General features: G+C 35.7%; 1 protein-coding gene across 1 annotated transcript in view; it reads right to left on the reverse strand.

Annotated features, from left to right (window-relative positions):
- Nucleotides 1–13,217, reverse strand: part of LOC138709982 (dual specificity calcium/calmodulin-dependent 3',5'-cyclic nucleotide phosphodiesterase 1-like) — a 199,808-nt gene that overhangs the window by 26,318 nt on the left and 160,273 nt on the right. Inside the window, exon 6 of the mRNA XM_069840663.1 lies at nt 1,309–1,675. Coding sequence (XP_069696764.1) covers nt 1,309–1,675 — 367 coding nt within the window. The remainder of the gene's footprint in view (nt 1–1,308; nt 1,676–13,217) is intronic.

Genomic DNA, 13,217 nt, shown 5'->3' on the forward strand with positions numbered 1-13,217 from the left:
CTTGTTTACAGTTCGTAGCAGAACGCAGCGGTTAGTTTAATTTCACCAACAGGATGTCGAAACTGGAGTGGACTGAAGAAGCTGTCATCAAACTTATTGCTGTAGGATAGGAAGCAGGAAATTTTATGGCCATACTTTGCACAGTAATATTTCGAAGTCTGTTTCTGAAATGCGACAGAAGTTGTGAAACTGTCCCGATTCAATTCGACGGAAATCATGAAGCAAGTCAGTGTCTCTATATCGATTGCGACTTTCGTAGAGGCGTTTGCCACTACCGCCTTTTGTTTTTTAACTTTCTTTTTGTTAAATTGCCATAATAATAACAACGGCTTACTTACTTACTGGCTTTTAAGGAACCCGGAGGTTCATTGCCTCCCTCACATAAGCCCACCATTGGTCCCTATCCTGAGCAAGATTAATCCATTCTCTATCATCATATCCCACCTCCCTCAAATCTATTTTAATATTATCCTCCCATCTACGTCTCGGCCTCCCTAAAGGTCTTTTTCCCTCCGGCCTCCCAACTAACTACGCATTTCTGGATTCGCTCATACGTGCTACATGCCCTGCCCATCTCAAACGTCTGGATTTAATGTTCCTAATTATGTCAGGTGAAGAATACAATGCGTGCAGTTCTGTGTTGTGTAACTTTCTCCATTCTCCTGTAACTTCATCCCTCTTAGCCCCAAATATTTTCCTAAGCACCTTATTCTCAAACACCCTTAACCTATGTTCCTCTCTCAAAGTGAGAGTCCAAGTTTCACAACCATAAAGAACAACCGGTAATATAACTGTTTTATAAATTCTAACTTTCAGATTTTTTGACAGCAGACTGGATGATAAAAGCTTCTCAACAGGCATTTCCCATATTTATTCTGTGTTTAATTTCCTCCCGAGTATCATTTATATTTGTTACCGGTACTGTTGCTCCAAGATATTTGAACTTCTCCACCTCTTCAAAAGATAAATTTCCAATTTCCAACGGCTACATTTGCTATAATTATATCTTCGTCTGCTATTACTGCGGATAATCAGCGAAAGCGAATGTTCTCTGACCATTTGCTGACGATTTGTATGTTGCTCCGAACAGCGAAGTTTTGCTGTATCATTCGTTCGTTGTTCGTTCGCTACATGTGTACGCACAAACAACATGCATATCCTTGTACAAAGTGAGTACTCCTATGCTGGACTTTAATGAAGCTGGCAGGAGATATAGTTTTCATTAGATTCATCACCTATCCAAAACCGAAGGAAGGTTTGCTCAGAAAGCCATTCACCGCAACCAACTGCATAATCATTATTGCTTACGGAAGGGAAACCACTCTCGAATGACGAACTTCCTTCACAGGATGTCGGCATACTTTCTATCTCGATGCCAGGACTGCACAAAAGGCCAGCCGAGTCTGTGGTAATGTCACTGCTTACTTTGAGGACCCTGACGACGTCTGGTGGGAATTGCATGAGGGCCGTGTTGGAGACCCTGCGGTAGATGCGGTCCACGAAGATGCCGGCCCTGATGGCGTGCGCGACGGACCGGAACTTGGGCTTCTCGTCCGCCTTCCGCCGAGTGGTGGCCAGCTGGCGCGTGAAGGTGGAGGCGAGCCACTCCCGCACCTCCGGCGGCACGGCATCGGGCTGCACCTCAGAGAGCTCATCGTCCTCGTCCGCCAGACGTCTGCACAAGGGAAAGAACAGCGCCCGAGGCGCGGCCGTTAACAGCGTCTTTGAGAGCGTGGGCAGCTACGTGCAAGTTGCTCGTGTATCGTTCAGTGAGCTCGTCTGTGTTTGTCAAATCTAAAACTAAATTCCGTAATAGCCTACAGTACGAATCTACAGGGTGATTATGAAAATACAGGACAACATTTTGGTTACCATACGAAAACAAGTCAGAAAGTAACGAAGGTTCAAACAGCAATATGGCGGCTATCTCACTGACAACTATAGCTCGACCAACTACAAAAAGACCTTCGACTTTTCCAATACTCACTTGGCCATGGAGGGGGAGACGTCATCACTATACGAACAGCTCGCTAGGCCGGGTTACACTAGTCGGACTCCAACTATGGTAGACAATGACACTGCCCCTTCCTTCAAAACGTTCTTTATCAAGTTGACCGAAACTCCCGTAGCTTCCTTGTTGATGTGACAACATTATATTTCTACTTAATTTTTTTTTCTCTTGTAAGGGGTTAGGTACATCTTACAGCAGTAAAATTTTGGAAATATTCAACATTTTTTTTCTTCCATTATTGTACCTTATACAATAATGAAAATTGGTATGTGTAAAATATTTTCACGATTTAAAAAAATTATTTACATTTTTTTTTTTTTCCAAATTCATTTCACTGTGCAGTGAAGAAGCATTTTCCACCTAACTCAAAACCTATCCAACATTCTGTGATGAAATTTTTTGTGCGTATTTATGCATACTATATCTACAATATGATGCAAGATCACTTCTCTACCTTTGATAGGTTGTCTGATAAAAATAAATTCATTTGAAAGAATAGTCAAGTATCAGCACTTTCTTCTAAAACAAAATGAAAAAATATATATTATTTATTAAGGAATATAGTTGAAAGAACATGATATTGTAAACATGAATTTCAGTAATAAAATAAAAGAGAGAGAACATGAAAAAGTTAACAAGTATATGAATTGTGAGGGAAACGCTTCATCACTGCATAGTGAACTGCCACCATTCTGAATTTATAAAAAAAATATAAATATTTTTTTTTAAGTCGTAAAAATATTTTTTTTTAATATAGCAGAAGGACACGTACCAATTTTCATTATTGCACAAGATATAGTAATGGAGGAAAAAAATGTTGAATATTTCCAAACATTTTACTGCTGTAAGCTGTACTTAAACCCATAAATAATTTTACGCGCGTCACTTTTCAAAAGCCTGCCGCGCACATTTGGTTTCCTTTCCATTATTATAAATTATTATAAATCTGTTTTAACTATACACAATACGTCGAAATGGAATATTAATAATTGATTAAAAAGTGAAAGATCGGACGCGGACACGAGTGCTGTTTCGAATAGTTTAGAACGTACTCGCTGCGAGACATCGATCAGGGAGCGCATCTACAACACAACAGATCCCCCACTATGACAACCTGCGCACGAACGAACACTGGTTTGTGGCGCAGTTTTAATGTCAGTGGTTTGGCTATAATTTCATTTGTTGTCGCTTCAGCAAGGCGCTATTACAGAGTGAACAGTAAGTAATATCATTTATTTCTGAGGGTTATCCCTTGAAATATTTCAAACAAAAAAGTGTAATACAATTTTGCTCCTTTTTGCTTCCTATCCGAGATAAAAATAGTTTTATACGAAACATTTCATAGCGTGTTTTGGGAAAGCCATTGATTTAATTTCCAAAATGCCCAGTCAATTTAAGAGAGCAGTGTATTATGATAATAAATGATTGGAAGAATTTTAATTTTGTCCTTTAAATGTGTAGAAAATTTGATCCGAACAAATGAAACATTTTAAAATTAATTTGCAGAACGAAAAGTTAATGAGAATTAAATGATAATTGGACACTGTCTTTCCTTAGCGGTTGGCAATGAGAAGAATAAGGAATGCATAGACGTAGAGCACCGATGTCAGACAGGGACTAAACGGAGCGGAGCGCTCCACTAGACTGGTTGCGTGCTCCGGTGTTTCCACAGACATAAGCAAGTTCAAGCTTCGATCTAGCTCCACAACCGGTATTGGAGCTTACATCTCTGACACTACTGGCGTAGAGGATGGACTATTCTTCTACGTTCACCCGCCACTTCTGGCTAACCTTAGAATAATAAATTCGATTTAACTTGTCCCATGAACATAATCCGTATACAAAAAGCCTCATCTTTGATAATTCTTTAAGAACAAATTATTTTATTATATGTGAAATATTTTTGAAAAACTTAATGTATGGATTACGTATAAAAGTACAATAATAAAATTATTTATTCAAAGCCTATTACAATTGAGCTAAATTGTTTTTTTTTATTGTTCTTATACAGAGATTTTAGATACTTTAACAAAGGTCGTGGTAGAAGCGTATGACACAGACGAACTCACTGTATCATTTAAAAATGCTTAAAATAACTGCTTAAGCTGTTCAGAGGATGAATTACACTATTGCTAGATATACAGTTAGTATAGAGTAGCCTACTGGGGTAATGTTTTTGTGAGAAAGTTTGGTTACTGTTGTATTCATCAAGTACAGAAGTACTCAATATATAGTACAGCAGTAGTAATGTGAATTTACAGCTTAAAGTATAACGGAAATCGCATATTGGAAACAAAGAGATTCTTTATAAATTTTTCAACACTGAATAAATGAAGCTCGTTCATTAATCTACTTTATACGTAAGCGTAGACCTATACATGTTACAGGATTCAAATTAATCAGGTTAATTTAAGAGAAAGCACACTATATATCAGCTCAATAATGCCAACATGTTATAAAAGATAAGAGCATTCTAGTATAAATATTTTGATACAGAAAATCTATAGTCAAAGATATATAATATAATGAAAGCTGCAGAAGATATTGGAAATTCGAAGTTAATAATTATATCATAATAAGCAGGAGAAGAGTCTTTGCAAGTTATTTTACTACCGAACAAATTTTACAGAATGGCATTGAACTGTAGAGATTGGCATCATATTTTACAGATAAATCGATTACTGTAAGATACATTATAATAGCATCTGCCAGATCCTTCTTCATGTAATAAGTGTCAATACTGACAAGGGAACTGTCAGTGAGCTCATATCGAAACCTGCCTTGAAATTTCGCTGACAAAAGGGACGTCTTTTAAGAATGCCACACACCAAAAATCAGCTGCGACTTTCAACTGCAAGGTCCTGAGATCGAGGCTGCAATGTCGCCTGATAAAGCAGCCATGCAGCAGCAATTGGGCATCCCTCATCAGCAGTAGTGAGAAGAAGCGAGGCGTGCTAATATAATTTATAAATCTTCTCACCATTCGTGAGGTGCCACAAGGGACAAAGAGTACTTAACCATATAAATGTTTACAAGTTCATTAAACCATTGATTTTGTTTTGACAATGAAATTCCTACAAGTACAAAGCTGCAAATACATTTTTAGATTAGTGGAAATATACCTAGTTTTAGAGACAGCGGCTGTAGAGGGGCGCACAAACCCAGCAATAAAACTCCATACGTTTCCCCTAGACTTTTAATAGAGATTGCTATCTCGATATCGGCAACTTGCAGTTTGAAGTCACAAGTCGTGTATGGGCTTCCTATAAGGAATTGATTTTGTCAGCGAAATTTAAAGGTAGGTTTCGATAAGAGCTCACTGGCAGTTCCCTTATGAGTAAAACTGATTTATTATCAGGTGAAGACAGATTAACTGCACCCAAATTAACTTCAATTACAGTTACCAAACGACTTACCAACGTGGCAGGTATTCTAAATTGCCTCCCTTTGGACAGTGATCCCGATATTTGTGAATTAAAGCGACTGTCAAGTACGAAGGTGTATAGTAACGTGATATCGTGAATTAGTAAGCATTATTCAGTTGCTGAGCGCTGAATTAGCCGTCGAATATATATTATGCTTAATTGAAGAGCTAATTTTCAAAACGTCTCTTGTCCACTGATAACGAAAATGAGTTTCCTGTCTCCATACATTCTTCAGGTATAACTCTACATATAAATGTCATGATTTGACTTTAGAACGCCTTCTAAAGCACTAAAATCTTGAGTCAAAAGTGACTATTGGAATCGAACTACTCCTGTCCACAGAAAAATGGCGACAAAATATTAATTCCAGCTTTGGAATCAAAGATCCTGATGCTCCCATTTGATTCTAAATGCTCCCAACCTCTTTAGTTTCATAATGTCTCTTGCCTAGCTGATAAGAGATTTTATACTTAAAAGCATTTTTCGTGATTTCCTACAAAGTTATGGTAATGGACAAGAGTCATTTTGAAAATAAGCTCCTCAACCATTGATTTATATTCCTGATCACGTATATATCAGATTGGTCATTCCCATGTTATGAAATGGAAATATACAAAAGAGAATAATCACTAGGATTTCCGCTGCCAAAATGAATTTTTTGGTAACGTCCGCTAAATGAAAGCACTGCTGCAAGCTATTGCTCCATGCAATTCCATCATGGTTATAACGTGACTTCTTTTGCAGTCGCTAGATGGCAGCATACTCATAGTTAAATTGATAAAAGCAATTGTCTTGAAAGTGTATTAAGCTGATCAATCTGTTATACGTGATCAGAGCTAGCAACTGATAAACTGATTCACGAGATCATCTGATACGCAGAATCCTTCTGAATAAAGTCGCCTTCGTAACTGACGGTTAGTGCAGTAGTGCCATAAGATGGCATCGCCGACCATAAATGCTATTTTTCAAAATATTTATCTTAGATCCCTTCTATACCAATTTTGACACCATTGAGCTGAGATATTCCACCCTAGATCATATATGTAACAGATAACTCCTCGCTACGTTAAAATCGGCAGCACTTTGAAGAGAACAACCGCCAGGATCGCCACCCGTCCGCCGTAAACGAACACGAGATGGCAGCATAGTCGCTAATGCAATTCAAATGGGTATTATGACGTGACTCCTTATGTAACAACTAGATGGCAGCGTAGTAAACCTGACAAAAGTTGTTAACCTCAAAGCCTATAATCCCGACATATCTGTTACATATATGATCTAGGATTCCACATACAATATAGATCTCTGGTAAAGACAGAACTAGTAACGATGTAATGGAAATACGGTAATGATTTAAAACATATAAACAAATCTGCTCCTTTAAAAGCAAAATATTTAAGGAGTAATGATATTATTGCATGAAGGTATGTTACAATTTGTGTTCGTAAATGTTATTAAACTCAAGGAGTTAAATAATATTTGTAATACACGAGCAAGCTTCCACTGGTTCGATGAAACACACGTCTTCACAAACTGCCCATTTTGTAAATGTGAAAATTTATGCATTAAGGAAAAATTTATAAGCAGAATCATAGCTACAAATAGGTCTACAAAATGACATGCTATTTCGGGTGTACAAATATCCTATTACTATCATAATACAGAGCTGAAACATGGGAACAAATCTACAATCATATTTTCTTCAAAGGAATCTTTATGCAGTGTACCTAGTGTGCTAGTAAGGAAAAAGTGTACCACTAGTCTACATTTTACTTACAATATAAGCAGATACAGTGTAATGAACGTTGTAGGTACTTCAAAGTATAACTACATCAGAATTAAAACAAGTTTATTTAAAGGGAACTAGTTTTATTTTAAGTTACAGTAATTCATGACTGACAGTTACAAATTCTCTTGTTTGGAATTAAAACTGTCACTCATGTTAAAAATCCAACTACGTGTAGAAGTTAATCCTACTGGGAAGGAAACCCGGGTACAAAATAACGTGTACTACAGAAGCAAAGATAACCTATTTCAAAAGATATTATTGAAACTTTAAGTACTCCTACGTATGGACTTGTTCTTACCGTAACACTTTAAATTGTTTCAATTTTCACTTTAAAATTTAAAAACTTTTTTATTAAGATTTGTCTTCAACATTATCACTACAGCAATGTTTTAATGTTAATCATAAGTGAATGTTATAAAACAATAATATTCTGTCATTGTAACGATCATGATAAAAATTAAAAATATTTCGAAATATATTTTAACTTACACTGGAAAAGTCGTGATGTTACCACAAATGAATATTATGAATACATTGAGACAATTAATATAGTACTACTTAAGCTTAGCGATCTAGATACAATTTAAAATGTTTTAAAATATACCTTAACTCACATTTTAAAAGTTTGAACAGATTCTGACGGCGATTATTAATGTTTTATTAGATAACAAAATAAATAGTTCAACTAAATTAATCTAATAATAAGAGATGTCAAACTTGTAATTGAGTCATACTGAAATTATAATCTTAAAGAGTGAGAGCAATTTAATTCACTTAAGGGGACACTCAACTATATTTTGGAACTTTTTCCCTATTTGACCAATCTTTTTCAAATTTGGAGAAAAAGTGTAATATACACATGGAAAGTAACATGCAAAATCTCAGCTCATTAGATCCAACACTTTTCAAAAAAAAAAAAAAAATATATTTCAATTTTTAATCAATCGTTAATTGAAATATCACTTTTAATTATTTCTTATTTTTTGGCTTTGTGCATTTGACTGTGCCTTCTCAATGAAGAGGGGGAAGAATTCTATGTAAATTGATTTAGTTGTCACGTAAACTAGTGTAAAAATTTAATTGTTTATTTCTATGGAATTAAATTTTAAAATTTTTAATGATTAAAATATCATAAATAGCTTCAAAAAGATAATATTGTAAAACTGATACACAAAATGACACATTTTCTCCAATTTTTAAGTCGAGTGTCCCTTAAGAGGACAGTTCGTTCAGAAATAGTACGGATTGACCATTTAAAGAACAGAAGAAATATGGAGATGAAGGTATCCCATTTACACGCTGTGAAGGCTCATGGGGTCAGAGCTCCATGCTTTCGTGATCTCTCCACTAGAATGAGATGCTATCGGGAGGAATGTACAGGCATATTTATAAGGGTGAACCGTAAGAAATATCTTAATTTTAGGGGGTTATGTTTGAGATATTTCAAACAAAAAAGTTTAATATAATTTTGCTCGTTTTTGCTTCATTTTCGAGATAAAAATTATTTTATATGAAATATTTTATAGCGTTGTTTTGGGGAAACCACTGATTTAATTTCCAGTTTAAGAGAGCTGTGTATTATGACAATATATGATTGAAAGAATTTTAGTTTCGTCCTTTAAATGTGCAGAAATTTGATCCGAACAAATGTAACATTGACCGTATTCCGAATCTCAGCGCTGAGCAATCTGATGGCATCACGGTGTTCCGAATTTCACCGTGGCACCGGTGCCATCAGCTGGCAGAGGTGGTGGCAGTCTCCATCAGCCGCCATCAGTGAATCTGATTGGTTCTTGTATAGGACGGGAATTAGCAGACGAATGACATCGTGCACTGTTGTGTCATGGCGGTGTGTTCTGCTTTAGTTCTGCTATATTGTTTGTAATGAGCACAACATAAAAACAATATGTTAATGGCTTATGAGCGAACATGTCAACGGACCAGTTATTACTACCGGTTCAAGAAATAAATAGTTCATGCTCTCTTTTCTTTGAACGAGATGGCAGTACGGAAATTTCGCAAAATTTTGGTAGCTTTGCACAGACAAGAACTTATATAGTCGCCATAACAGCCATCGATCCTTTCAGCAGTTTTGTTCCTATTTCGCTGCAGCGTGACGTCATTGTTGTCCACCGGTCCGGTGAGCTTCGGAATACGCTGATTGTAAAATTCTTTTGCAGAGTGAAAAGTTACATTTGTTCGGTTCAAATTTCTTAACATTTAAAGGACGAAACTAAAATTCTTTCAACCATTTATTATCATAATGCATTGCTCTATTAAATTTACTGAGCATATTGGGAATTGAATCAATGGCTTTCCCAAAACAAGCTATGAAATAGTTCATATTAAAAATATTTAAAAAAGGAAGCAAAAAAGAGCAAAATTGTATCAAACTTTTTTGTTTGAAATATCGCAAAGAATAACCCCTTGAAATTAATTACATTACTTACGGTTCACCCTGTATATTATACAGAATGAGACAAGAGCCACTAATAGTTGTCCATGCTGGATATAACATTACATGATGTAATCAACATTGCTATCAATCTTACGTGATACACTCATGCTAACACAATTAAAATTCTCACTCGTCAGCTAAAAGGTTACAAAAACCGCACGACGAATCGTCTAACATAGGCCTAAACCGTATTAATATCCTTTCGAATGTCATTAATTTCGTTAGCATTCGAATTTTAATATCAGTACCAAAAATGGAAAATATTTAAATATTTGAACGTAAGATGCTGGAATTTGCTGCAATAACTTATTTAGAAAATATGGATGTACTCTATTTATGTTGTAGGGGAGAGTTGGATAGTATCGGACATCGGGTAATATCGGACAGTGAGTTTCTTTCATCTACCACCAGATGATAGTACCTGAATAACATGGTTACGTTTCACATCACAGAAACGTAACCATGTCATTCAGGTACTAACATCTGGTGGTAGATGAAAGAAACTCACTGTCCAATATTACCCGATGTCCGATACTACCCAACTCTCCCCTATAAATATGTTTAATTTACGATTATAACTTGGTTGCTTGACGGTTGTCAGCCCACTTTGAGGTCTGTGGATATAGAGAGAAAAAATTGGATCGGTGTCGGTTAGAGTTCCCGAGTAGCTCAGTGGTAGAGCGTTGGTACGTTAAACCAAAGGTCCCGGGATCGATACCCGGCTCCGGAACAATTTTTCCCTCGAAATTATTCAAATAAACTTTACAGGGAATTATACCTGAAATCTTGATTTGCATAATACACTTCACTGTTCGTTAACAGAAAACCACAATTTAAGTCACACGGAGTTAGTGTGCACTCGAAGTTGGTTGCTTGACGGTTGTCAGCCCACTTTGAGGTCTGTGGATATAGAGGGAAAAATTGGATCGGTGTCGGTTAGAGTTCCCGAGTAGCTCAGTGGTAGAGCGTTGGTACGTTAAACCAAAGGTCCCGGGATCTATACCCGGCTCCGGAACAATTTTTCCCTCGAAATTATTCATACTGTATATAGTTATAATAACCACTTTCATGTGTTTAAAATAAAAACTAAATTGTAAATTACCTAATTTACTAGTTTCAGCTTTGTGTCAGCCATCTACAGAACTAGAGAACAGAACTTCAGAACAGAGACTAGTTCTGATGATGGCTGACACAAAACTGAAACTAGTCAACTAGGTAATTTACAACTTAGATTTTATTTTAAAGACATGAAAGTGGTTAGTATAATTAAAATTATATTCCTAAGTAATATAAAGTGATAAAAGTGTGTAATCACGATGTATGTGAAATGCAATTGTTATTATAAATTAATTACTAGCATTACTTCGATTAATCGATTTGATTTATCATTAAAATAATTCCATAATAATACATAAGAAGTATAATGAAATAAATCTCGTTTGCCTCGCATCGAATAGTGGTCTGCTGTATCATCACGTGACACACGTCTTGCGTCAGTGATGGTAAGTCGGGAGAAATTACCCCTTTTCCTTTTTCGATCTTTGTAATTTACCATTAAAATTAGCCTACACATTCTAGCATACAGCTAGCAGTACGCCAAGTTATCATTACAAAGTTCTTGTACTTAATTTTTTGCTAGCAGGGTATAAGGAATGGTTTGATTCCAAAATATGCTATTTTGCTCAAAACCGATTTTGACCCCCTAACATAATATACATAAATATTTTACACTGTAAATCCAATGATAAAGTTATTTTTTGCAAATTCCTGCTATTTGTCACTGAAAATGATATTTAAAGTATGATTACTTTTTTTCCCCAAAACTTGCTATTTTATCTACGTAGAGATGGTAACAAATAGTTTCTATTTTTTATGCTCGACCATGCCGAAATGTAGTAATTATACACCTGGTAGCAGCCCTTTAATGGACCTCATTAAAGTACACCTATTCATTAAAGTTCAGGTGTTCCACCAATCAGAAGACACCATTGCAGCAATATGAAATCGCAAGTATCGATTATTCTCGGATATGCAATCGAAAGACAACTAGCGAAACGTCACGGAGGCTGGAAATCCAATATTGTCGCAGAAGGTTATGTTCTGTTACTATAATAATTAGCGTTAATTGTAAATAATATTCAAATAAATTCAATTTGTCATCTCGTTTTTCAATGTCTAAATCAATTTCAAGGTTATATCAAGATTAATCTTTATTTTCCTCTCTAGATTATATATGAAGGTCAATGACATTGGTTTCTCGAAAAAAATCAATACTTTCGCGTCTGCGCGCATCTAACAATTTACGAGATATTGCACAAGGTCAGTTCCGCTCCCCAGTGAGATAAGAATAACATGAATACTTATGAATAATTTCAAGTTAGAAATATGGTCGAGCATAAAAAGTCGTATGAAACTTGCCTATAATGGTAATTAAGACGCTCGTATGAAAATTATGAAACTCGCTTGCGCTCGTTTCATAAACATACTCGCGTCTTAATTACTACCATTATAGGCTCATTGCATAATGTAGGCCTACTAATGTTTCACAGGCCAAAACCTACTATCTTATAGTTGAATTCAGAAACGATGAACTATTCTAGTACATTAAGTCATAGAATGGTATAAAATATCTGTAAGATAAGAATAAATACGTATTTTTCAAAATTGGCTTGTTAATTTTGAAGCTCTTTCCTGTAAAAATAACAAAATAAAATATCAGGGTTTGGAAACAAATCATTCAATTTGTAATTAATTGAAATTCCTATTATAAGTTTTTATGTAGCAAAAACTAGTATTAGGTACCCAAAGTACTTAACAAAGGATGTGGCATGGAAATTTGTGCACCCCTGATTTGACCACGTTAATAGAAAATAGTTTCAAAAGCCCATGTCAGAATTTCAACTTTTATCCCACCCAAACGTTTCACAAAACTGCCTACACATGCAATTTATTTCACCCTTTCTTTTGATTGAATGTAATACAGAAGGCCACATCAATGTTCACTTTATTTAATCACTCTTCGAAATGAAATACCCTCTAGTCTTTCATGTATGTTAAGAAGACAGCAATCCTACACTCAAGTGCGATTTAACATGCGGGACGAGGAGAGTACAGTGAATTAAACAGCCAGATGTTCCTATTTAGTTAAGTTCCTCCTACATGCACTGAAGTTATAGAGGGTGATCGATTTTGCTTTGCAATCTCTTGCATCTTCGACATGGGTCACGTTCCTTTTTCGCAGGGACATTCCCTTTTTCTTACGTTGTCCCGCCCGTCCCGTCAATTTTCTATTTTTTCTTCTTTTTAAAACGTTTTTGCAAGTTGAAGAATTAAATATTTACTAGATTCTGATGGTACATGGCAATGTAAAATTCAATGACCTTGTACGTATGTAAACTCATTGAGAAGAGCGAAGAAATGAGCTCTTCTTAACTTCTAACAAGCAAATATTCTCATGGGGGCAGATAAAAAGTTATTTTTTTTTCTTCCACCATCTTAATAATATCAAAACAAGTGCTTATACAAATTTTGGCT

This window comes from Periplaneta americana, chromosome 12 (assembly GCF_040183065.1).
Source record: "Periplaneta americana isolate PAMFEO1 chromosome 12, P.americana_PAMFEO1_priV1, whole genome shotgun sequence".
In the NCBI taxonomy this organism is placed as follows: domain Eukaryota; kingdom Metazoa; phylum Arthropoda; class Insecta; order Blattodea; family Blattidae; genus Periplaneta; species Periplaneta americana.